The sequence below is a fragment of the Trichosurus vulpecula genome, chromosome 2 (assembly GCF_011100635.1).
Source record: "Trichosurus vulpecula isolate mTriVul1 chromosome 2, mTriVul1.pri, whole genome shotgun sequence".
NCBI lineage: Eukaryota > Metazoa > Chordata > Mammalia > Diprotodontia > Phalangeridae > Trichosurus > Trichosurus vulpecula.
The window spans coordinates 457063723-457089759 of record NC_050574.1 but is presented as its reverse complement, the minus strand read 5'-3'; the positions used below and the strand labels follow the sequence as shown (position 1 = coordinate 457089759).

The 26037-nt window shown below is 39.8% G+C and overlaps 1 protein-coding gene across 3 annotated transcripts in view; it reads right to left on the bottom strand.

The window, feature by feature from the left end:
* Nucleotides 1–26037, bottom strand: part of BCLAF3 (BCLAF1 and THRAP3 family member 3) — a 122632-nt gene that overhangs the window by 61813 nt on the left and 34782 nt on the right. For 2 of the 3 annotated variants that reach the window (XM_036745897.1, XM_036745899.1), the window contains exons 3-8: nucleotides 18204–18278; nucleotides 15043–15621; nucleotides 14012–14671; nucleotides 6261–6379; nucleotides 1823–1937; nucleotides 711–774 (exon numbers count right to left, since the gene is read on the bottom strand). In XM_036745897.1, the coding sequence (XP_036601792.1) occupies nucleotides 711–774; nucleotides 1823–1937; nucleotides 6261–6379; nucleotides 14012–14671; nucleotides 15043–15621; nucleotides 18204–18278 (1612 nt within the window). The remainder of the gene's footprint in view (nucleotides 1–710; nucleotides 775–1822; nucleotides 1938–6260; nucleotides 6380–14011; nucleotides 14672–15042; nucleotides 15622–18203; nucleotides 18279–26037) is intronic. The other variant, XM_036745898.1, reaches the window with a different exon arrangement.

Sequence of the window (26037 nt, the reverse complement as noted above, 5' to 3'; positions counted from 1 at the left end):
CTTTTTAAGGCACAGGAAAACATGTAAGCCCATGTCTAATGTGAATTTTGACAAGATTGCATTATACCGAAAGAAATCTAACTTAAGGGAAAAGAACTTTAAACTGAGAACCATAAAAGTTTCAGGAGTCAAATAAGTTAATTCTGATTCTCATATCAAATGAAAAGAATTTAGAATAAAAAAGGTAATAGCTCTAAGAACCAGAGTGATTGAGACACTACCTTTCACCTCCCCACCCGTTGTCCAAGGATAAAAAGGGTGGGTGTTTGGACATTGGTGGAAATAGCTAGAATGAATGAATGTATAAATTCAATCCTAACAACAAAGGAATGCTGCACACCCCAGGTTAACCTTATCTGGACTATTCGTGATTAGGGAAAAGAACAACGGAAGGAGGCGTTTTTTAAGTGGTTCCAGCTCCTTTGGTCTTCCTATCCAGTTTAACTACCTCAAGCCAGGCAGAACCAACCTGCAATTCTGGGCATAACTGGTTTCCTGGGACTATCACCCATGCCGCTTTATCGACTATATCTGGAACACTAAGACTTAAGTGTATTTGAGGGAGGCTGGACAACCATTTTGAGTTTTTAACCACAAATCAATCATATATATCATCCCCATAGTTAGGTCGAGTGAGTATGGGGCTCTTCAAAATCTCCTGATAGATTACATCAATCACTTTTCCCTAATTAAGAATTATATGCACCTACCTGTCCTGGTTCACACTTCACAGTCCGTTCATTCTGCAGTTCTGCTAAAGACATATCAATTCTTCTGAAACAAAGATGTGACAATAATTAATAACTGTAAATCATACAATGAAACATTTTTATAACACTAACGACCAAATTTAGAATAAAGTCGGTTTACTTCAGATCCCATCCAAGGAAATTTAGGTCTGAAGTATACACAAGGACTCTGCTGTGAGACCGTTTTCACGGCATGGCAGTCCTTCGGCAGGGACCTCCAGGACAGCAGTATGGCGAGGCAATGATGTTCTCACTAATCACAGTTTAAATCTCAACTTTTGTGGAGATTCTAGGGATGTTCCAACCCTACGGTAACTTGGCCACGTTGAATACTTGATCCGGCAAGCGCTATTAGACACAGACTCTCGCCTGCCTTCAGTGCAGCCACCATTTCTGTCTGAAGCACTATGACTTCAACTATTCTGATGACTTCAGCAGGCAAACAATAGAGAGAAATAAATAGAGAAGGGAGGTCTTCTGAAGTGACTGCAAAATTCTTTGATGCTAGGCCGGCAGTTTCAAAAACAAAACAAAACAAAGCACCATTCCACCTGAATAGATTATCTTCTGCTTCAGAACAAGCCACTGAGATTACTGATGGAGAGGGTACATCCTTTCAAACTAGCTCATGACTAAGCGTACAGTCTGCCCTGGGACCCCCTTCTAACAAAAGGCTAAGAAGAGAGAGGGCCAGAGCCAGCGTGAAGCAGCGAACGCCAAAGGCTTGCCACCTGGACGATGGGATCATGATAGAGGTTTTCAAGCGTCCAGTGACCACAGCTGTCTCTCCCCAATCTTGTCTCTCCCCTAGCTTCAGAAAGGCTGCTCTAGTCTGGCTGATGACAGAATGTCACCTGGAACCCCTGGCACCAATGACTTCTCACAGTAAACACAAAAAGGCACAAAAGGCTGTGTATTTCTGTTCTTCTCCTATAGGAGGAAATGCAAACCAAGCAGGAGACCCAGAGTGAACAACAAAGACAGGCAAGACGCTCAGCAGCACTTTCTCCCAGGTTTTCTTTTTGCATTTATTCCCATGAGTTAAATGGGAACAGTAATATTAAGTTATTTACCTGTGAATTTCTGGATCTGAATTCATTTTTATTTCATTTATGTCAGGAACTTGTGTATCTTGCATTTTTGAGAAACGTTCGTGTAGAGTAAGATCAGAAGATGGAAAATAATTTGCTGGAAAAAGATAAGTAGTTTTATCTTACTATACAACTGACTGCACTTCAAAGATTAAACACAAACATACAAAAATAGGGCTCGGAAAATAACAAAAGGAAATGTCTGTTTCTTCTTGAGATCACGAGATCTAAAACCTGTCGGCGTCTAGAACACAGTAGGTGCTTAATGACGAGTACTTCACAAATGAAACGGCAGTGCTGACGCGCTACCTCAATTCCAATCCAAACAAAACACCCCCTTTTCATTATCTCGCAGATTTGTAATACACCGCTATGACACCAGCCTAAAGACTAACAAAGAACAGAGGGAGGAGCTGTCCCAAGAGAGCTGGATCACCTTCCTTTGGCATGACGACTATCCAAAATCTAGAGGACAAAGACAAACCGAACTTGCTTCTCTGTCTTTAGGCAGCTTTTGTCCTATGAGACTCAATTTGTTCCCAAAGTTTGATTCCTAATGAAAATACTCCATCTTCACACGGTTGTCTAATAATCGCGTCTTGAAAGAAGTTAGTACAGCACATGAATTTTAAACAAAATCTAACAACAGAGAACTTTAGATTGACCAAGGTAATTTGTGTAGGGAGCCCAAAACAAGGGGAGCCGGGTGGTGAAGTGGATAGAGCGCTCCACTGGGAATCAGGAAGACTCAAATCTGGCCTCAGACACGTACTAGCTGTGGGACCCCATTTGCCTCAGTCTCCTCATGTATAAAATGAGCTGCAGAAGGACATGGCGACCACTGCAGTATCTTTGCCAAGAAAACTCTAAATGGGGTCCCAAAGTCAAAGTCCAGAACGAGTTACACAGACCACTGTTACAAAACTAAACAATCATTTAAGCTCATACATTAATACCACTGTACCTTCTAAGAACTTCTCTTGCGAATAAAGCCTTTGGACACTTAAAATCTCTTTAACTGGAAGTAAAAAAAAAGATACCTTCTCTAAATGCTGGTAACAAAACACTGTTTCAGCCAATTTTCCTCTAATTCAAACTTTCACCTCTGGGACCACTGTCTTATCCCCAGATCTAACCCCACATTCTGTCTTAGGAGATGACAAAGTAAAGAAGCCCAGAGTTTGTCACTACGACGGTGAGTCAGAGAAGGCCTGTGTGAATCAGTACTCTTATCCGTCTTACAACACAAACACATATACAACGTATTGGCTTAATATCAGGTAAAAGGGATTAACTCCCTTTTTTAAAGAGAATCAACTGAAACAATTATATTTTTTTATTCATGCAAAATCCATGGAGAATAAACTTTGTTCCATTTAATCAATTTTCCAAATAAGTGAAAGATAACGCTAGAAGCGCTAGAATTTAAGAAAACTTCTAAGAACCAGGCTGCCTCAACTGACACAGCTCAGCTTTTTAACCAAAGCGGCAATAAGGGTTAAGTGACTTGTCCAGGGTCACACAGATAAAGCCAGATTTGATCTCAGGTTCTCCCGACTCCAGGGCTGGCGCTCTATCCACTCTGCCACCTAGCTGCCCCTGAAAATGTTTCTTTTAAAGTAAAAATAAAATAAAATTTGCTTCAGTTGATACGCCTGATCCTTCTAGCATTTGAGGTTAGTTTGTTTGAATGACTGATGGAAGTCTGGTTAAAATAACACGTCTCTCTACCTTTCTTTTTAAAGACGTTTTTCTTCCTCAGACGTGCCATTTCACTAATATAGGGAATTCTGGTTGAGGCGATTCCCTCAACCAAAGCTCATCGGCAACTTTTCCCAGGAACCAAGGAGGGGAAGACATGGATTAATCCATAATTTATTCACCCAGGTCTTCCTGAGTCTCTTTCGTATATCCATATAATGCTGCTGTTATTGGCCCTCTCCTTTTTAACAGAGGACTAACACAACTTAATCTATTTTTGATAACTCAGGATCATAGCAGAAAAAAGTGTAAAACTTGGAATCAGAAGAGACTTAGGTTACAAAAGGCGTTGTGATACAATAAAGAAAACTGGCTGACTCAGGACTTGGGTTCAAATCCCACCTTTGATAGGGACCTCGGCCTGTTTCCTCTTCTCTACGTTTCCTATTAGCTTTACATCTGCTCTCCTATGATCTTTGATCCTGCCTCTGACCCTTACTATGTGTGACCAAAAGCAAATCTTTCATTAACTACAGCCATCTCCATCTATTTATTTATACTCACTGGCTTGATCTCACCTCCCACTGTGTCAACCCCTTCTACTCTGGCTTCTGAACTCAGCTCTGGAAACTGTTCTTCTCCAGGATTATCCAAGATCTAATTGATAAAACTGATCAACTCTTCTTAGGGATCATCTTTCTCAACCTCTTCGTAGCTTTTGACAACTCCTGGCCATGCCGGGCCTTAGTACCTGTGATATTGCTCTCCTGGTCTCCTACCCTCTGACTGTATTTGTTCAGTCTTTCCTGCATCATCACACCATCCATCTCCCATTCACTAACAGCACATGCCTCTCAAATCTCTGTCCTAAGTGCTATAGACGGCCACCTGGATGTGCCAAAAATATCCCCAACTCCACAAATCCCAAAGGGTCCCTGCTCTCTGACTTCCTCCATCTCGATGAGGCCATGCCCCCTGCAGTCTACGTTAGCCATCTCAGAGTCATCTTGAATTCTTCTCTCCCAAATCCTCACCAGTTACTACATCTTTTCAGTTCTGTCTCTGCAACATCTCAGACCCATCTCCTATTCTCCGTTTCTCACACAAAACCTTATCACCGCCAACTATCAGAATAGGTTACTAATTTGATTGTTCTTTCTGCTTCCAGTCTCTCACCTCGAATTCAGCTGCTACAGAGCCACCAAAAGACTTTTCATAAGCTTCAACAGCTGAGGTAAAATGCTAACTCCTCACCTTGGCACTCCAAATCCTCCCATCTGGCTCGTCTACCTTTCTCAATTTATTTCACGCCATGCCCTTCTTCCTTAACGTACTCCATGCTCTCGGTCCAAATTTGGCATCCCATCTTCTGCCACTACCCAGGCTCTCCTCTCTCTTCCTGACATGCCTTCCTCCTCCACCTCCGTCTCAGAATTTTTAGCTTCCTTTAACGCTTATCTCAGGATGGGAACACTATACTGATTTCCCAATTGTTAGTGAGCTTTCCTTTCTGAAATTATTTTTTATTTACTTACCTGCATAAATGCATCCTTCCAGGAAAAGGCAAATCCTTGAGGACAGGGGCTCTTTTCTCATTTTGTCTTTGTATCCCTAGCATCATGCCTTGCACAAAGTAGGCACTTGATAAATGTTCAGTGAATGAAGAGCTTCAATTTCATTAGTTATAAAAGGAAAATAATACCCGTATCACCCGCCTCACACGGGTGTGATAATGAAATAACACATGCAAAAACAGCTAACTGTCAGCTACTGGTAACTTCATCACTATGTATGATAGCGCGTTTATCAAGTGTGTTCTACACATCAAGGACTGCGCCAACCAAAGGTACAAATACAAACAAGCAGGAGAGTCCCTGCCCAAGATTACACTCTAAGCGGGGAAGGACAACCCAGAGCTAGGGAGCATTTGGGTGCGGTGGCTTGGTTTGGAATGGCTAGGAATCTCACACAAGCCTGGGCTCCTAGCAGGGTAAGAGGGTCACCGACCAAAGCCATGTAGCTGGACAGAGCGCACCTTCCAATGGGAACAGGATTATAAATAACAATTATTTTTGTACTATATTTGGAGCCAGACATCTATATCTTTACATGTTTCCCCATCTTCCATCACTATTAGAATGTCTCTCAGTTGTTAATTCTTACTTATTTTGTGTGCCTCTCTCCACCACCCCTGCTCTCCCAAACCATTCTGAATTTCTGGCTTCTCATCTGTTTTGACATGGAAAATCAGATAACCAGGCTTGCTAAAATTATATGTAAAATGTGAAAAATCAGTCTCCATAGGAGGACCCGAGGGACTACCCTTTGAACTGAACACATAATTTTAGCACATGGATTTGGCAACATGTCCATTGGCTGAAGGCTTTTTGTTCCTTCCTTTCTGGTTCTAAGTTGTGTTCTGGGTTCCTGGTTAAGTGGCCCCCCAGAAAAGGTCACTCTACACAAAGTCACACACACATACCCCAAATACATTCATGTTTTTAAAATTTTTACTTTCAAAGAATATGCACTTTGGGAGCTCGGGGATATGTGGTAATGGCCTGCCGTAGATATTTCCCACCTGGTTTTTGCAGTTATAATAATACGATGATGAGCAGTATAAAGACTCATTAGTGTGAATGAACGTGCCAGGCTGTATAACTTCACGAAAGCCAGCAAACACTCCCTGTTTTGGCGATACAGCATAATGCACACTGACCTTTAACTTGATGGATTATTGTGATGATTTCCTGAGTAAATTCTCCTGATGGTTTGTTTTCGACATTTTGCGTTGTGGAGTCAAGATGTTCAAACACTGGATGGAAGTTTTCCTTTTTCCTGCCAACAGCAACCAAGTCATGTGACATGCGTTTCTCTGTGGAAGGGCTAAAAGCAGCGCTACAATAATCTGCATATATATTTAACTAAATTTTAAACTAGTTTTCTGATCAAAGAACGTGTTTAAAAAACTGAGCACAAAGTTTCTGTTATAACAAAGAGATCTACCATTATGATAAAGACTGGTCATGATGGCACAAAATAAAGATAGAGAATAGGGAAAATTGAGCTATAGAAAATTTTTCTTAGGTTCTTTAAGGAGATAATCACCAATACTTTCCACCTATAAGCAAGCATCTCATTAAATAAGTTTTATTGCCAAGTGGAAAATCACAGTAAGTTATTAAGATATTCAACTACAAATCTTGGTTTTGAGTTTCCTGCTCTCGAAATCCGGTTCAATTTCAGCCACACTGAAAATACCTTGAAAATAATTAACCAATTTAATTCAATAGGCTTTTTTTTTTCAACAGGCTTTTATAAAGCACTTACTATGTGCTAGATGTTGGGGATACAAAGACAGAAAACAAAGCTCCAGCCCAAGTGTCTAGCAGGGTACTGAGAGTAAAAAAATATATATCTTATAAGTAAATACAAAACACATACAGGCAAGTCCTAAGTAATAAGTGGGGAAGGGGTCAGGCAAGGTCTCGTGTAGGACCTGACACCTGAACTGAGCTTGGACCTCCAAAAATCAGAAGTGAAGACGATGAGCACTCCAGGGATGGGGGATGGCATTCCAGGCAAAAATGGCTAGTTGTTAACAGTACATCAGAATATGAAATCAGTCTGGAAAGCTAACATTATGAAGGACTCTGAAGACCAAAGAGAACAATTTGTATTTTATCCCAGAAGCAACAGGAAAGCCCTGAAGCTTCCTCCTAAGGAGAATGACCCAGTCATACCTGGGCTAAAAGAATTTCAATGGGCAGCTCTAGGGAGGATGGACTGGAGTGGGCAAAGATGAGAGGCAGGGAGACCTATCAGAAGACTATTATCCAGGCCAAAGCAGGGGTAACCCTCCACCAGCATGGAGTGTGAATGAAGAGAAAGGAACAAATAAATGCACAAAATGTTTAGAGGTAAAACCAACGAGACCTGTCAACTGACAAGACGCAGGAAATGATGGCAAGTGAAAACACGTGGGTGACTAGAAAGATGGCAGTCCTCTCAAAAAATAAAAAATAAAGAGGAATGGAATGAGGGGGAGAAAGAAAAGAACCCTACTTTGGACAGACTGAGTTTGAGAAATTGATGGCTTCAGCAGATACGCAACCATACACTTTTTATTTTTAAAGTAACATTTCTAATGTTATTTCTTTGACAAAGTTCATTTAAAAATTTACACAATCATCTTTAGCAACTGGAGGGAATCTATTATAGCCATTTAAGTTAAATTCTATGAGACTGTAATTTGATTACTTCTGAAAATTATCCAGAATATTCTATTGTTTTTGGAAGCTCCAAGATTATCATTAAATACCTACTGATCACAACTCTCTGATTAATATAACCCAAGAAAATAAAAAAAAATTTCCTCTACCCAAAAACTAGTTAATTTAAAAAACAGCAACAAGTCAACAACCTCAGCTGTAATCAAGATGGAAAACCTACTCTTCCTGACAGCTAATGACAACTATAGAAATTCTACCTGGTAACGTAAGTGATGTTTACAATCACTTCATAAACTTGGTTTCAAACTGTAGTAATTTATTCACTGGCATCTACAAAAATGAAAAAACAGTCTGCGGAAACCACCCCAATAAATTTACTGAGTTAATATGTAGAAGGAAATTGTATTTATGAAGTTGCTTGTGTTTTCCTATGTACGTGATTTAAAGCAGTCAAGCAGAGGCTTCATTATATGTGACAACTATATTTTCTGAATCAAAAAACTCTGGTCTAAACAAAGGCGGTTTCTTTTGCAAAATTTCATCGGGAAGCACATTTTATTTCTTAAAACTAGAACTGTCCTAGGAAATTTGGGATATAAGTTAGCTCCTGATGATAGGGTTCCGTAAGTGTGGTTAGTTAAGTAAAAGAAAACAAGCTTTACTACATATGTGTTTTGCATTAAAAATGGATCTATTAAATTATTAAAGACCACAAAATATACGTGAAAAATTAAACACAAACACCTCGTTAGGTAACTAGTCCTTTATTGTTATGATTTTACATGGTTTAATTTTACTCTAGTTTCCTCATTATCAGTCAAGGGACTATAGTTTGCCTCAAAAGGAGATATTCACACCAATGTGCTACAGTCTCTGAACCGAATTCCAAAAGAGGGATTCAAAAATGTTTTAGTAATGGCAGCACTGTTGGACTAGGTTTGAAGGCAGTGTCACTGATGCGAGTACTTTGAAAAGGACGAGAATCATTGGAATGTATAAATTGAGGCATGGTTTTAAGCCATTACGTAATAATATCAGGTCAGCAAGGATCAGTCTGAGGAGTGTGAAAAAATTTGGACTCTTGAATTTCTAGGCAAACAAGTTTCTTTGGTCTGGTTACGGATCATCAGTCACGTTTATTTGTCTTTTGTTTGGTAAAAAGCACTAAACATGAACTATTGTTTGGTAAATGCATAGATTTCAGTACACAGACACTAGACTTATACCCACTAACCCTAAAAAAAAAATGTATTTGGTGCTTCTCAAATAAAAATATTGAAAAAAAAATAATTCCATCGAGGTCAGGCCTGAGGCTTGGACACAGCTCAGGATCAGAAACTCCTACAACATTTCTTCAACTACAGGATTTACTTTCTCTTGAAAAATAGCTTTATTTAGCTTTCTGTTTATCTGTAAGGCAAGAAAACAAACAAGCAGGGGCGGAGCTTAAAAGGGAAAGGGAGCCTTTTTCCTGAAGTTTTAAGTTCTACCTACAGAATTTACTTCCCTTGGCAAGAGAGCTCTAGACACCTCCTGAAGTTTTATAACTTACAACTCAGCTTCAGGAGAAAGGCTCCCTTTGCCTTTTAAGTTCTCTATTTCTCAGTCTCGGCTTCTTCTCTTGATTTGCGGATAAGCGCGGAAAAAGATGACACATCCGCATAAAGCCACCAACCTGGGTCAAGACCTGCAGTCACTGGTTTTCAATAAGAAAGGAGTCACTTTCTCATATTCCTACTTAATTCAATCTCAGTCTCGGCTCGCCACTTCCTGTCTGCGCATCAGACACCTAGCCATGACTTTCACAGAACACAGAATGAGTTGCAAAGGACAAACATCATTTAGTCTATGAAAGCGACAGTTGCAGAGAAACCAGGCAAGAACTGGTATGAATGCAGGGTGAAATGGGCAGAACCAAGAGGCGACATTCTAGAGACACACACACACAACACAGTAACCAACCACACTTCCAGAGAAAGGATGAACACAAGTGTTTTACGAAATGGCCAAAGCAGGACTTTTTTTTTGGCTTGATACAGATTTGTTTTAAGGGTTTTGGTTTTGTCCCCTCCTCAGAGGGAAGAGGTGAGGAGGAGAGAAAATAGATATTTGTCCATTAAACAATCCCCTTATGTTATGGACGAGGACGTGTGTCCTGAGAGGTAAAGCCAATTGTCTCAAAGTCACACAACTAATTACTGACAGAACCAAGTTTCAAACCTAGGTTCTTATTATGGTACAATGAAAAAAGTGCTGGATTTAAAGCCAGAAGAGCTGGCTAGAATCCCAAGTTGTGTGACCTTGAACGAGATACGCAAAAGTTACCTCTTTAGGCCCAAGTGGATTTCCTTACCCAGGATTATCAATGAATTTCGGACCCCATTAATAACTTAGTAAGAATCCTCCGTAACACACACACCCCCAAACCCAACAAAAGTTAAACTGCCTTCTCTTAAAGACCTCTACCACCCACAGCAACTGTGGACAGCTCTAATACAATTAATCAATTCAACAAACATTAATGTTAAATAACTATTAGTTGATTTGCTAAGGTCCTTGCAACTCTAAACCTATGATCCCACGATTCAAAAGCCAAGCTTTTCCCACTGTGCCATTAGGCATCCAATTGTCTCTCAGCAACCATCACTAAACACAGTGATTTTAGTGAATTTAAAACTTGTTCTCTGAATCAGAGTGAAAAAAAAAATCACAGCCAATCTTAACTTTTATAAACATTTCAACACAAATAGGGTTTTAAACAGCAATTTAGCAGTTTCTTAGAAAGGCTAAGCTCCTTGTCAAGAAGCCAAAAATTGCCTCAATCTCCGTCCACATAAAACCTAAGAATAACTACTCTGTAAAAAATTGAAAGCTCATCCTAGTAATTTGTTAAAAATAACCAAACCTTTTGCTTTTCTCAAAAAGAAAATGGCGCTGTGATCCAAAATTGCATTCAAGAATTAAAAATTCATTTTTAAAATATGAAATTCAAATAAACTTATTCTAGAATCTGGTGACTGTCAGATTTTGAATGAGGAAAAACAGATGTAATACTCTTGCCAGACTATGATCTATTTTTTTAGAAGTAACATATATTAAAAACACACATTAAGGCTACCACGGTAAAAGCAACCTGGAACTCTTCCAGGAATAAACCTGTTATCCTTCAACACAACTTACTCTCTTTTAATCTAATGTTTATAAAAACTCATAAAGGAAATAATTTAGTAAAAAACAAACATGGCAATAATTAAAATCTAATCTGTACGTAATTTTCATCTGTTTCTAACGTTCATAACAAATAACACTATACTGAGGAGAAGCAGCAGGGCGACCCAGGCCTAGGCCAGGGGAGCGCCCTTTGCCCATCAGGAAGATGCTATGGTATTTCTCTCACTGTGTTTAGCCAGGCCCTAGGAGGAACAGGAGGGCTGACCATGCCCACAACAGTTCTTGGCCAGGGGACAACTCCTTCCAGGAGACGGTCAACATTCTTTTGCCTCTCCTATTCTCTACTGCTTCTATGGCTAATGAACTTCTACCCTCTGTTCTTATCCTACTCCTGCTAGTCACCTAGAGGCAAATGATGCCCAATTCCAACCTCCTACTATCTCAATTTACTCTACACAATACCTAACAGGAATCCAGCCTTCCTCCCAGATCCTTCTCTCCCACTTCTTCTACGGTCACGTAACCACTAGCAATCTGCTTTACTGAGGCAGCTATCTTCACACCCATGCCGCCTTCTGCGTGAAGTGTTTCCTGATCCAATGCTCTCCTCCTCTCTGCCTTGTACTTATTTCTATTTATTCTCTTACACTTAGGCTGTGTGTCTGTATGTGACACACTTGTCATTTCCCTATCGGAATGGAAGCTCCTGGAGAGCAGGGATTGTTTCTCTCTTTGTATTTATATTTCTACTACCTAGCACAGGTCTTGAAACACAGTAGATGATCATTAAATAGGCTGATAATTGACTCATCTGAACAGACTGTCCAAAGCTGCCTTCTATAAACCAAGGAACAGTATGAGCTGTATAGGGCATCATTTTTAAGTACGTACCTAGTTTTTTTTTTTCCTTTCCAAGATCATCTTTTAGAGATGCAGCATGTATGAGGGTGTCTTATTCTTACTAAATGAAGCATATACTATGATTTGCATCCTATCTACTCTAAATCAGAAGATGTTTATAGTAGAATTAAGAGGTAAATCTAAAATAAACATTCACATTAAATAACAAAAAACTGCTAATTTTAGGATTGTATAATTAGTATCCAAGCAAGAGAAACAAATGACTAAAGACCAAAATACAGTCAAAAGCACTGGTTCTAATATAAGCCTGCCAGTGACCTCTACTCTATGTGTGCCCCCCTCCCCACGCCCCATTAGCTGAAATTAGCTTTTTTCACTAATGTACCTTCTGGAATATTAAATATTGAATATATTGAAATACTGAAAAATAAGTAAAATAAAATACTATGTTTAATTTCATCTGATACTTAGTACCAAAAAGAATTAGGCTAGGCACCACTAATCCAGATATATTCCATACCTGTTGGGAATTTACTTTCTAATAAAACACAAAATAGTATAAAATTTTTCTTTTCCTTATTTATAGGGAAAAAATTTTTTTAAAGGAAATAGGGAGAAAGGAACTAATGCTAAGAGTGTTAAAATCAATTCAAATGCTTTTAACAGTTGACCATTTTTCTATCTTTTTTAATCATATATATTGACATTTAATTACACAAAAGATGATAATTCATGCAAATTAGAGGAAAGCCCATTTTCTATCTTTTTTAATCATAAGAAAATGCCTGGAGATATTTTATACACTGACATTTAATTACACAAAAGAAGGTGACAACTGATGCAAATTAGGGGAAGGTTTCAAGGATAGGTAAATGGAAAATGGAAGAGCTGATAATAACATCTAGAAACCTGAAGAATGAATGACATCTCCATCAAAGATTTGTCTGGAAAAGGATTCTTTAAATTAAACACGACCACACTGTGTTTTTTAAAAGATAAATTCATCAATAACAGAACAAAGATGCCAACAAGTGGCCATGCATGAAAAAGTCTTTTTCTGTTCTCCTCTTCTCATCCCCCGCCCCAAGCCCCGAATTTGTTTCTATTCATTTAAAGGTGAACAGGACGATCATTTACCCTTCAGATGTTTTCCAAGGTAGTCCTAAAGCAGTGTTCTATATTTCAGCCCAACTTTCCTGAGACCCTTTCTTCACAGAATGAGGGCTCCTCCCTTCCCTAACTCAAGCATGTAATAAACACTCTCAGGTGATTTTCCCCTACTGCAAAAATCAGTGATTTAGTCTACATGTTATCCCAATTAACATTACCATTTCACACCTTTTATAGCTAATCCAGAAACAGCAAATGAATCAAAGATCAAATCCATTTCTAGGATGTGTCAGCCTTCTTTGAGCAATTAGAATGCCTTAATATTTAATTCAATTAAAATCTGGATCTGAAAGTAAATCTAATTTAGTTCCTTCTGGCTAAGTAGACTTAAGGAGAAGTCCAAAGAAATAACTTGTGGTCTTTTTTCTCCCACTATAGTCACTTGCTCCCCCTGGAGAGAATCTTTTTGGTTTTAATGTCTGTTGTTGTTGGTTTATTTGGTTTTTGGGTTGGATTTTTTTTTTGGGGGGGGGGAGGTGAGATAAGATGGGGAAGGGTGATAATAGAAAAGCCAATCTAGCCCCACTTAAGCCCTTAAAAGACTTATTCCTTGACACTTTCGGGGTGAAAAACAAGCATCATCCATCATGCCAGCTTTTTTCAGGATCCACACAACTTCAGGTCCACTATGGAACTCCTTTACTTCTTCCCTTCTTTGATTAAGCAAAAGGTCACCTGCCTCTCCATTACCCACAATCTTACCCCAACTCTTCCCCTCTCCCCACCCCACTAACTCAGATAAAAATTATTTTATGGATACCTGACATAACTGTAAGATGTATTTATAATATTATTTTTCTGTAAATAAGGAAAGGAATCTCATGACTCCTTTAACATCTTTACCTGTAATTAAGGTGTTGAGGTATCAGCAAAATTTCCATGGTTTTTATAAACTGACATGTACTTGTCATTGACAAGCCACCACCATCATTACAGGACTTCTTGAAAACAGATGTGCTCTTCTACTAAGCTAAAAGTAAAGGTCAAGCAAAGCTTTTTAGCGCACCTCAAAGAAAAGCAGAGAAAAGATAAATACCTGTACTTATCTATTGTCTTCTTCATATCCACTTTAACCGTAAGCAATTTCTTCTTCAGACTGACACTTGAAGATTTCCCATCTAGAGGTCTGTGTGTATCATGCTGGCTACAGGAAGAATCTTGCTCTTTTTTCAAATCAGTTTCTTTTTTTACTCTTTCCTTCAGTTTGTTATTAAAGAGTCTCATATCAACATCATTTTTATAAGGATTAGCACAGGCACTACAGGCCTTCTTAGGATACTTTAACGTGTCAATGTTCCCTTCCTCAGTCTCTCTCGCTCTTCCGCCACTACTAAAACAATCTAATTCTCTATTCAGAGAACCCTTTGGAGAACTGTACTTTCTGTCTTCTTCCTTGGAATACTTCTGCGTTCTTCCATTGGAGAAGGACTGTTCCTCATCTGAGTGCCTGTAATGTCTGTGTCGATAACTGTAGGATATCTTTGCTAATGAATCATCCTCTAGGTACTCCCTTTCTGCAGATCGATAGATTTGGGGTTCGACACTCCTTTGTCCTTTCTTCTCTAGGTAGGATGGGAAAGAGTGTTCTGGCTTCCATTTAAGATTCCTGGATGGCTCTCTGTTTTCATATCTTTCCATGTCTTTAGTTCTTTTTGACGTATGTCCATATTCTCTGAAATCACCATCCTCAGGATACCTGTGTTGACATAAAGCAGTTTACACTTGCACTAGAGAGAAGAAAGTGAGAATTTATGTGTAGAATGTTGTACAGAATGGCCTTAAAAGCAGAATGCAGAAGTTAACCTATAATCCACAAGCCTGTGCAGAGAGGCACAAAGTAGTTAAAAGAAAAATAATAATCCTTTTAAAAAAATATTCTAGCCATCAACATGATTTACCTTAAAGATAAATACTTCAGAACTCCCAAAAGCCCATAACAAAATTACAATTTTAAAAAATGTTTTAGACAAAAGCCTTTCAAGGTGGTTCTCTTCAACTATAATGTAAAAAGCTATTTTTGACTGGAAGCTTTACACTACATTACCCAGGTTTAAGGTTTTCCTGTACCTCCTCTGAAAAGAGCTCCTTGGCACAAGTTCTTCAGGACCTCGACGAGGTGACTGAGCATATTTGTCTTCCTGTATCCTGTGGTGCCTCAACTCGTCTTCATGCCACCTTCCTTCAAATTTAAAAGAGTCTGCTGATCTACGAAAAGGCTTCACTTCTTTTCCAATTCCAGTAAATCTGGTATCATCAGGCACGTACCTTCCTTGTACTTTTTGTGAAGAATAATGCCATTCGTGTTCTTTGTAGGGTGGTGCATCTGAATATTTGGGAAAATAATGAAATTTTCGACTACTATCACCCCTTTCTGGTGAATATCCCCGGTGAGGTTTATAACTGTAAGTATCTTCTAAAGAATTCCTCCTTACACCTGGGGAAGGTGATCTGTGCTCATAAATTCTGTGATGTACATTTCCGTGAGAGGAGATCCTTGCATCGTTTTGTTCATATTTCTCACTGTCCATTCTCCAAGGCATGGTCCTTTTGGGATCCTTCCTGAACCCCTTGTATTCATAGTCATAACTGCCATGGGGATATCTCTGTCTGTAGTGTTCAGGATTCCTATATTCTGGTGATAAAGACCTGTATTTAAAAACAAAAACAGAAAAGGAAATCCTATTTTAAGAGAATCAAAACAAAGCCTCACATGTTTTTAACTCTTCTAAAAGCATTTGAAATCAACCCCGTGAATTTAAGCTACTGTGGACAAAGCTGAGGATTTTCAAAGTTAGAATTTATCATTAATTGATTATACTCCCAACTTTCCCTTAAATAATCTCAAGCCTCCTCAAATTCCATAAAAATATAAAGACACAAGCACCCTTTGCCAGTGGTGACTATGCCAGAATTTTAGATAAGCAAATACTGAGCACGTACACGCGCGCGCACACACACACACACACATTTCTGTGTTTATTCAGGTTATATCCTACAAAAGGCCACTCCTCTAAGTGGACCAGTGTGGTCAAAAAGACAAGGGAGGCTTTTTTGTGTGCTGATTTTTAAGAAGCCTCTACATTAAGGCGAAGCCTTCCCATAAATTATATCTCTAACTTATTTCCTTTTGCTGAAGTTTTATTGACACTACACCTCAAAACTCTATTTTGGTAAATTTATGTTCGATTTTTAAATGCCACTTCAAGTGAACATCCTCTGTCTTCAACTGTGAGTCCTTAGGCCAACGTGCTGAATGTTGAATACACTATTTGACAATGTTAGGATCAAGTGGGAAGTGAAATTGGTTTTAAAATACTCGAAATAGCAAGATTATAGCCAAGAAGGTGAGCACACTCACACAATCAACTTCAAAAAAGGATCCCTAAACTTCTACGGTCAGGGTGAGAAAGAGTTGACAAAGGAATGGCCTAACGACACCAATCACTATGAAGAAGGGACTCTTGCACTGGGCAGATTAGACAGGATCATTTCTCAGAATACTTCTTATCTGGAAAGCTGGACATTTTTCCAAAGATGGATCTGTTTATATATTTTTTGGACATGGCTAATGCAGAAACTTGGTTTTCTAGATTTTGCGTATTTGTTACAGAGGCTTTTTCATCTCTCCTTCCACTCCCTCCCACAATGGGGATAGGATTTTTAAAAAATTACTGATGTTTAGTGAGCACTACAAGCTTTTCCAGAAAAGGCAGCAGGGCAGAACGGAAAGAAGACTGGGTTCAAGGCTTTCACACCAACTATCTGTGCCCAGCGCAAAGTCAATGAATTGCCCTGAGTCTGACTCCTAAACTGTACGATGCAGGTGTTGGACAAAGTGATGCTGAAAAGGGTGTTCTCGTTGACACTACTATGCGTTCTTTCTCTTGTTGGTGCTCCCTTCCGCAGTGAGAAACTGGGCCTAAACTACAAAACAAGAGCTGTTTTAACTGATATCAGCAGTTCACACCCCATGTCACACAGAGGAAAGTGGCTAAAGTGGCTACTAATTAAATCAAAACTCTTAGCTTCTGTCCTTTTGATCCTTCCATATTCACTTAACATAAAAAGGGATCCTATTAAAATGAAGTATTCTGTATAGTAATGTAGTTATAGCAATTCTCACAGTAATGGTGCTCTCTTGACCTAGCTATGAAATTTCTATTATGCGGCTTACAAAAATCCATCCATGTCAACGTTTTTGGTGATCTTCCTAAAGCATAGGTCATTCCTTGCCCTGTCCCTATTACCTCGAAAATCAAATTCACAGTTTGCTTTTTAAGCTCTTCAGAAGCAGGCTCCTTTCTATCCTTCCAGGTTTATTTCCTTCCACACACTCTCCATCCAGCAACACTGGTCTTCCTGCTGCTCTTCTCACAAAATGCTCCAGTTCTGGGCCTTTTTACTGACTCTCTCCTATGCAGAGAATGCTCTCCCCTCCTCAAGTCTCAGCTCAAATCGTACCTTCTACAAGAGGCCATTTCCAGGACCCCTCAATACCTCTAATAAGTATCTGTTATCAATCTTGTGTCTGCATATTTGTTTGCATGCTATGTCCCTCATTAAAGGAGCTAGTCGCCCAGAAAAGGAATTAAAAGCTGAAAAGAGTGACTTGTCCAAGGCCACACGGATGGTTAAGTATTAAAGCCAGAATTTTAACCCAGGCCTCTGGTTCCAAATGCAGTGCCCTGTGACTCTTTCCCATTTCAAACTTCCCAATTAGTCCTTTTTTTTTTTTTTAAGAAAGTAAGCAAAGAAATATTGTAGGATTTTTTGTTTTGTTTTGGAGGGGAGAAGGCAGGGAAATTGGGGTTAAGTGACTTGCCCAAGGTCACACAGCTACTAAGTGTGTGTCAAGTGTCTGAGGCCGGATTTGAACTCAGGTCTTCAAGACTCCAGGGCTGGTACTCTAACTGTGCCATCTAGCTGCCCCTAAATACTCTAGGATTTTAAACAATTCACCAAAACAGACCAATACATATCACACATTTTCCCCCTTTCCCCCATGTTCATAGCACTTTTCACTTCTTAATTCAATACTAAAAGGCTAGCTATCACACACAGACCAGAAATGATATTAAACAGGTAACTCATTAACATCATAAAATTCCATTGCAGTTATCTGTACATTCATTCAAACAGGATTTGCCCAGTACCAGCCCACTCAAGTTATAATGCATCACAACTATAACTAAACTAACACTAAATTTCATAAAGAAGGAAACATTTACCTCTGTTTCCACCTAGGTGATCTGGACCGTGATCTTGCCATCTTTTGACATGTGTACCACGATCCACTTTTTAAACTGCAAAAAAAATTATCATTAAGATCCACAGACAACAATGGATTATAGTTGGCAAAAACAAGATGGCGGCCAACAACTATTTAGAAGCACAGCTGGAAAGTACCTCAGATCACCTAGTCCAATGCCTTCCTTGTACACATAAAAAAAACAAATTCCCCAGATAAGTGACTTCCCCAAGGACATAGGTACGAAGTTAGAAGAGACCGTCAAGTCCAAAAGTTCTTAACCTGGGATTTTGTGTGCTTTTAACTCTATTTTGTAATTTTCTTTGTAATCCTATGCAATCATTTTGTTTTATGCATTTAAAAACAGTATTGAAAAGGAGTCTGTAGGCAACACATGACTACAAAAGGGGTCCATGATACAAGGTCAAGAATCCCTAGTCTAGTCCAATTTATGCATGAATAGCAATAGTGATTTTTTCTCCTCATCTTCACTTTCTTGGGGAATGGGGATTCCTGCGGAAAATGGAAAACATTAATCAATAATACAGAACTAAAATACGATGCTCTATCTATAGCATTGATTCATTTAAAAAATTCCATTTTTAAATACAAAATTATGAGCTCTAAAACAGATTCTAGCTTCTGTACACAAAGCCTTCCTTTCCTATATTGATCCATTTCCAAATTCAAAAACAAACAAACAAAAAAAACCCACATTTTTTCACCAATGTGCTTCAAATTAGGAGTGGTGCAAATTTTTTATCTTTGCCACTTATAAAAATAATGTACATTTCACCAAAAACCAAAACATTATCCAAGGTAAAGTTGGTATTTTTCCCTACCAAAAAAAATGCATTTCCAATTTAATGAGCTAGAGTATTCTCAGGATTCATTTTTTTACTGCCTGCAAAGAGTTCAAAAGCTAGATTGAAGAAAAACACCTATGAGACAGCAGATAACGAACTACAGTACTTAGAGAAAATGAGAGGTAAGAAAGGACTACTTCCCCCTCTCCCCAAAAAAGAATCCCTGCTACAACACCAGATCTCAAACTATAAAGCAAAAGTCATGAAAAAGAGAGACCAAAACCAACACAGAAGGGACAACAACTCCAAAAAGTATCAGACCAAGTCCCACAGGGAGTTATTCTTCTAGCCCAGACGGGCAGGGGATGGGCACTGAGGATGGAATCCAGCCAGTAGTGCAGCAGGCGGACCCTTTCAATTACAAGGACCGAAGAATGTTTTGCCAATAGCTCTACAGCCAGGTAAGATTCTGCTCTGGCAGAGGGGCCTGGTCAGGCGCCGAGGGATGGTCAATCATCCCCAACTCCTAGATCATGTGTTTCATGCAGAATGAGGAAGGACCACCGACAGGGAGCTGTGATGCTGGGGAGGGGAACAGGCCAGACAGAGGCTGAGTAATGAGTAAGAAAGTACAGTCAGTTCTGCTACATGCAGATTTGCTCCAACATGACTGATACATCTTAGGGAACAATTTACGTACGACATGAATTTTGCATCTCCGCACGTGATTTTATCAGGGAGAAACAAAAACCATACTAGCCAAACTGCATACAAAGCACACGTGTGCTCACGTGTCAAACATCTACCAGCTACCTCAGTTCACCATGTGTCATCTTACAAAGCTGGGAAACGCCGCTTCACAAAAACTCACCAGCAGCAGCCATCACCATGCCTACCTGGTCTTTTTCAAGGTAAAGTGACAAATTCATTGTTTATCCTCTGATGCAGCAGAAGCTGGGGCAGAGGAAGGCCGGCCCATAGCCACAGTCCACCCCATCCCCATTCCACCGCAAGCTCTCCCCCTTCTCGGGGCTGCTGCTTACCATGGCTTGACGCTCTCACCCAGAGCAACTCGATTTTGCCAACCCAAAACTGAAGCACAGGCCAAATAGTAGCCCTAGGTTGGAGACATGGTCAACTACTGGAGGATTTGTGTATTTTTAAAACCATTTCACAATTATAAAACTGCGCTGCTGTTTTTTCTATGCTTCCCATCTTTTTTTGATGTGTCACCAACATTTGCACCCTTAACCCTATTTTCCCCATAAGCCTGGGAGTGTTTACACTGATTCTGCACAATGTAGAGACTTTTAGAACAGTATATATCACATCATAGTAGAACTGAATGTACCAAAGCAAGCAGCAGCTGTGTGACTCAGACGCTGTGAAAAGGGCAGGGTCACAGAACCAGCCCCCAATCAGAAACCCACAGCTGAAAGCTAAGCGCAGAAAGCCCAAACCAAGGTGAAGTCTATACTTGTGTCGCTGTCGATCTGCAGAGCTTTCCACCTGGCTAACAGCAATCTGTGGAGCTCCCACCAGAAACAGGCCCACAGTCGTGTTGCTAAGACACAGAAGCAAGACAGGAACTCAGCTAATTTCTGGAAGAGACTGTTTTTGAAGATCTGAAATCTTGAAGATTCCTCAGCCTGACCTGGGGAAAGCTATGCAGAAGCCAAGAAGTTACACAACGAGACCAAGTGTGGCTTGCACATTGCCTGCCTAAGTTTCTACCGCAAATCCAAAGTCGGGAAGTCTAGAAGAATAAACAAAAAAATAATACCACCATAAAGAGCTGCTCTGATGACAACACAGATATTCAAGAAGCACACTTGGAAATAGTAATTAAGGTGGGACTTTCTGCTGTTGACCTTTAACAATTCTGGCCTTTGTTTGAATGGGCAGATAAAGTGGGATGTTTTTGTATTTCTCAGCACTGAGACAATTGGGAGCCACTGATTTGTATCTGATGTGCTGTGGGGGTGGGGAACTTCTCCAGGCACAGCCTGGATGAGGTCAGGGCCCTGAACAGGATATATAAGTGCAGAGTGCAGAGGTTAGCATTCTCTCTTGGAGCTCGGAGCCACAGCAGGAGTGGCGTGTGACTCCGGGCCAGCTGTACGCCCAGATGTGTTCACTACAAACTGTATTTGGTCTGTAATTCAGGGTGCTGGTTTTTTCCCCTGAACTAGGTGGGAGTTATTTGTACGCTGGATTAAAGCAAGATGGTTAACCCCTTAATGTTGCTTTCCTTAGGTAAAGCAGATCAAAAGGACCTGTGTTGGCAGCTTTCCGGGTGCTGGTTGTTGGTGGATCTTACACCCCCCACAGAAGCTGCTAGCTGGATTGTTGATACATTTGGGCACTAGCTCAAACACAATTCCTAGGAAAGAAAGAGTGTAGACACACTTCAAGAAACCATAAAATGACCTGTATCTTTTAGAAGCAGAAGATAAAGTTAAAACACAAAGAACCCACTAGTCAGCTGCTGAAAGAAACCCCAAAATAAAACTTCCCAGTTGCAAATGAGTCCAGACAGAGGAGAAGTTCAGATCTAGCAGCCATTACCACAAGGAGGCAGAGGAAAACATTCCAGAGAGCAAAAGGCATAAGGCTTATTTATAACCAAGAAAAAACTTACCTAGCAAAACTGAGCATAACCCCACAGAGGTCAAAAAAAAAAAAAGAACCTTTAGTGAAATAGAGGACTTCCAAGCGCGATGAAAAGATAGGAGCTACACAGAAACTTTGAAATACAAACACAAAGGTCAAAAGCAACACTATAAAAGGTAACTGCAAGCAAGCTATGATAAGGGATTAAACAAGGATGAAGTATTTACATTTTATTATGGAGAAATGACACATGTACATCGGAACCCTATCATCACCAAGGGTCTGGGAGGTTTGGGGTTGTTTTTGGTGTTTTCATGACCTTAACATAATCATGACAACAACGGCTGACGATCACTTATCGATCACTGACTTTGTGCCAGGCACTGTGCTAAGGACTTCTAATTTCTATCTCCAATGATCCTTACAACATCCCTGGGAAGGAGGCGCCCTTACCATCTCCACAGTACAGACGAGGAAACTTGCCCAGGGTCCTACTGCTGGAAAGTATCTGAGCCTGGTTTTGAACTCAGGTGGTCCCAGCTCCAGGCCTAAAACCATGCCAGAAAAAAAGGAAAAGTGGGGGGAGGAAAAAGGAACATGCTAAAAGGAAATGAAGGACTGGGGTGAACAAGCAGACTAGAGACATTCACTTTTATCTGAACTAGTAAAAAGAGGGAAGAATACACGCATACACACAGCTGTGTGCGCAGAAATACATTTCACTCAACAGAGAAATAAAGAAGGGGAGACTATGAGAAAGAGCAGATTAAGGAAGGCAGCAGAGCTAAATAAAATAAACATTACCAAGAGCGAAAGAAAAGAGGGGCAGGGAATAGAGAGGGCATCCAATTTCAAGCAAGGGTGCCAAGCACAACCCTCCTCCTCTTCGTGGGGGGTGGGGGGGGGGAAGAACCAGAAGTAGGGGGAAGGTAAAATTCTGACCGATTATTCCAGAACTCATGAGACAACGTGCTGCCCACCTCCCGAGAGACGGGACAGATTCAAAGTGTAAACTGAGGCAATTTTTTGAACATGGTCAATATGGAAGTTCATTTTGCTTGACTATGATTATTTTTGTTGTAAGGCTTTTGTTCTTTTTCAATGAAGAGGAGGAAGAAGGATGAAAAGGTAGATTTGAAACACTTGAAAAAGATAAAATTAAGTTTAAAAAAAATAGTCTCTCAGTAGAATGGATCAGGTACATAATATGCAGAAGCAGCTGAACAAAAAGCAGCCTAATGGGTAAATATTCACTATCTGACAAAACTTCTGGTAAAAATATTGAGAGGTCTAGTAGGAATGAGGTTCAGACCAACACTTTACACCAAATTCCACAATACATGCTAAATGGATGTAACCTAAATATTAAAGATCTTGTTACTGAAAAATTAGAAATGAAGCAAACCATACACTTCTCACATCTACAGTCAGATGTATTCTTAACTAAATAAGTGATAGAGGCAATTACAAAGGAAAAAATAACTTAGATTACATGAAACTGAAAAGCTTCTGCACAGAGAATATTAATGCACCTAGGATAAGGGAAGCGTTCACATGGGAAAAATCAAATCTCTCTGATAAAGAATAAAGATTTGGTATCCAACACACACACACACACACACACACACACACACACACACACACACACCACAAGACCAATTGCCATTCCCCCAACAGGTAAGGTAATAGGTCAAAGGATGTAAACAAATAGGTCTCAAAAATTTTTGCAAACTATTTAACAACATGACAGAATGCTCCAAATCACTAATAAGAGACATACAAAACATCCCTATAGTTTCAATCAAACCCTACAAGTTAACAAAAATAACAAAAGATGGGAACAGTCAGGCGGTGAGGAAAGATAAGACACACTAGTGCATTACTGGTGAAGCTGTAAACCACTGCAACCACTTTGGAAAGCAACTTGGAATTATTAAAGTGACTAAAATGTACATAGCAGCGAGGTGGTATAGTGGACAGAACACTGGGCTTGGAATCAGGAAGATGAGTCTTCCTGAGTTCAAATCTAGCCTCGGACACTTAGTAGCTGTGTGACCCTGGGCACTTCCCTCAGTTCCTCACCTATGAAAATGAGCTAGAGAAGAAAATAGTAAACCACTCCAGTACCTTTGCCAAGAAAACCCCCAAACGGAGTCACAAAGAGTGGGACACACCAAACTGACCAAACAACAGAAGATGCCCACAACCTCTGAACCAGAGAACGCATAATTGGGGTTACGCTACAAGGAAGCTACAAAAAGAAAATCCCCGTAATACACGAAAACATGTATTAAAGCACTTTTTGTGACGGAAGCCAAGTACATGGCTACAGACTGAGGCCCACAGACGTAACGCAGTGTTACCGCACAGGGACATAAGTGATTAGTACAGAGGAGCATGGCGAGATCCACGTGAAGTGACTCAGAGCCGGGAGAACGTACAAAACAACGACGGAAACGGAAACAACACCGAAGAGCCAAAAGTGAACGTGACAAAACTACAAAGATCGGGCGCAGCTTGAAGAGACGTGAAAAGACACTCCAACCCACGGAGGCTCGAGGCAGACGGGTGTTACACACCCTGCATGTTTGAGGACTTTCTTCATGTGTTTTATCAGCTACGCTATTTTTTTCCTTAACAATATTGTTATGTAGGATGGCTCTGTAGGAGGGGGAAAGGGAAAGATACTGGGGATAACTATGATGATCTAAGAAACAAGGTACCTCCAGGCATTTCTGGAGAGCAATTTGGAACGATTCCCAAAGGGCTCTAACAACGTGCATGCCCTTTGATCCAGCAATACCACTACTAGGGCTGCATCCCAAAGAGATCATACAAATGGAAAAAGGATCCATGTGTACAAAAATATTTCTTTTTGTAATAGCCAAGAATTGGGAAATGAGTGGATGTCCATCAACTGGGGAATGGCTGGACAAGTTGTAGCACACGGATATAATGGAATACTACTGTGCGGTGAGAAACGATGAACAGGCCGACTGTGGACAAACTTATACTGAACCGATGCTGAGTGAGGGAAGCAGAAGCAGGAGAACACTGCACACAGTAACAGGTAACAGCCACAGTGTGCGGTGACTGACTTTGACAGCCTTGGCTCTAAGCAGTCATGCAAGGATCTAAAACAACTCCAAAAGATTCATGATGGAAAATGCCACCCACATCCAGAAGAAGAAGTATGGACTCTGAATGGAGATCGAAGCACACTATTTTTGTTGTCTTGTTTTATGTTTTTCTTTGTCATGGTTACTTCGACTCATTCTAATTCTTCTATACAGCATGACCAATGTGAAAATATGTTTAATAGGAATATATACGTAGAACCTCTATCGGATTGCATGCCATCTTGGGGAGAGGGAGGGGAGAAAATTTAAAACTTGCAGAAGTGAATATTGAAAACTAAAAATAAATAAATTGACTTAAAAAAAGAAATGAGGTATCAATAAAAGCTTATTTTAAAAAAAACCCTGAGGTTTTATGTTATATCCTACAAATTAGCAAAGATGACAAAAATGAGAATCTTCAGTGTTGGAAGGAAGGGCTGTAAGAACACAGGCAGGCACACGGTGTTGGTGGAGCTCTTAAATGATCCAACCATTCTAGACAGCCATTGAAACTTTGCAATATACTATTTAAAATGGTCAAAGGATGTGACTAGGCAGTTTTCAAAGGAAGAAATGTAAACAATTCATAACCATATGAAAAAATGCTTAAAATTATTAATAAGTAGATAAATAAATGCATATTAAATCAACTCTGAGGTTCAGCTTCACCCCGACAAAAAGGGAAAATAACTGCTGGAAGGGCTGTAAATTTCTAGATACCAACCTGGAAGCACACCCAGAAGTCACTAGCCTGTACATATGCTTGGAGGGGAAAGAGAGTTCTTCTCAGCTCTAAATTATGATCCTATGAATTGATGCAGAGGAAATAGGCAGAACTGAAAGAAAACTTTGCCCAGTAACTACAACGGTGTAAATGAAAAGACAGAAATTAAGATTAAATTTTAAGAAACTGAGAAATCACTGTCTTGGAGAAGAGATAATCAAACCATCCCTTCTCCCAGGGCAGAACAGCAGGGAGAACTACTGGGGCAGACTATTGTATGTACAGTGAGGGAGCTTTTCCTAGCGCTTCATCGACAATCTACGTGGGAGGTGTGGGGTATCTTTTTTTCCAGAAACAACTAAGATGGAAACATAAAAGGCATCGATGAAATGTGCCTTTTCAAAAGCGTAATTAAGGCTATATTTTTCTTCATTTTTTGTGCCAAAAACCCATCAGAAATATGCGGAATAAAAAACAAAAAACTTTATAGTGATCCAAAAGGGGCACAGTTTTTATGTCACTGAGGTTTATATCTCTAGAGGTATTCAGAGG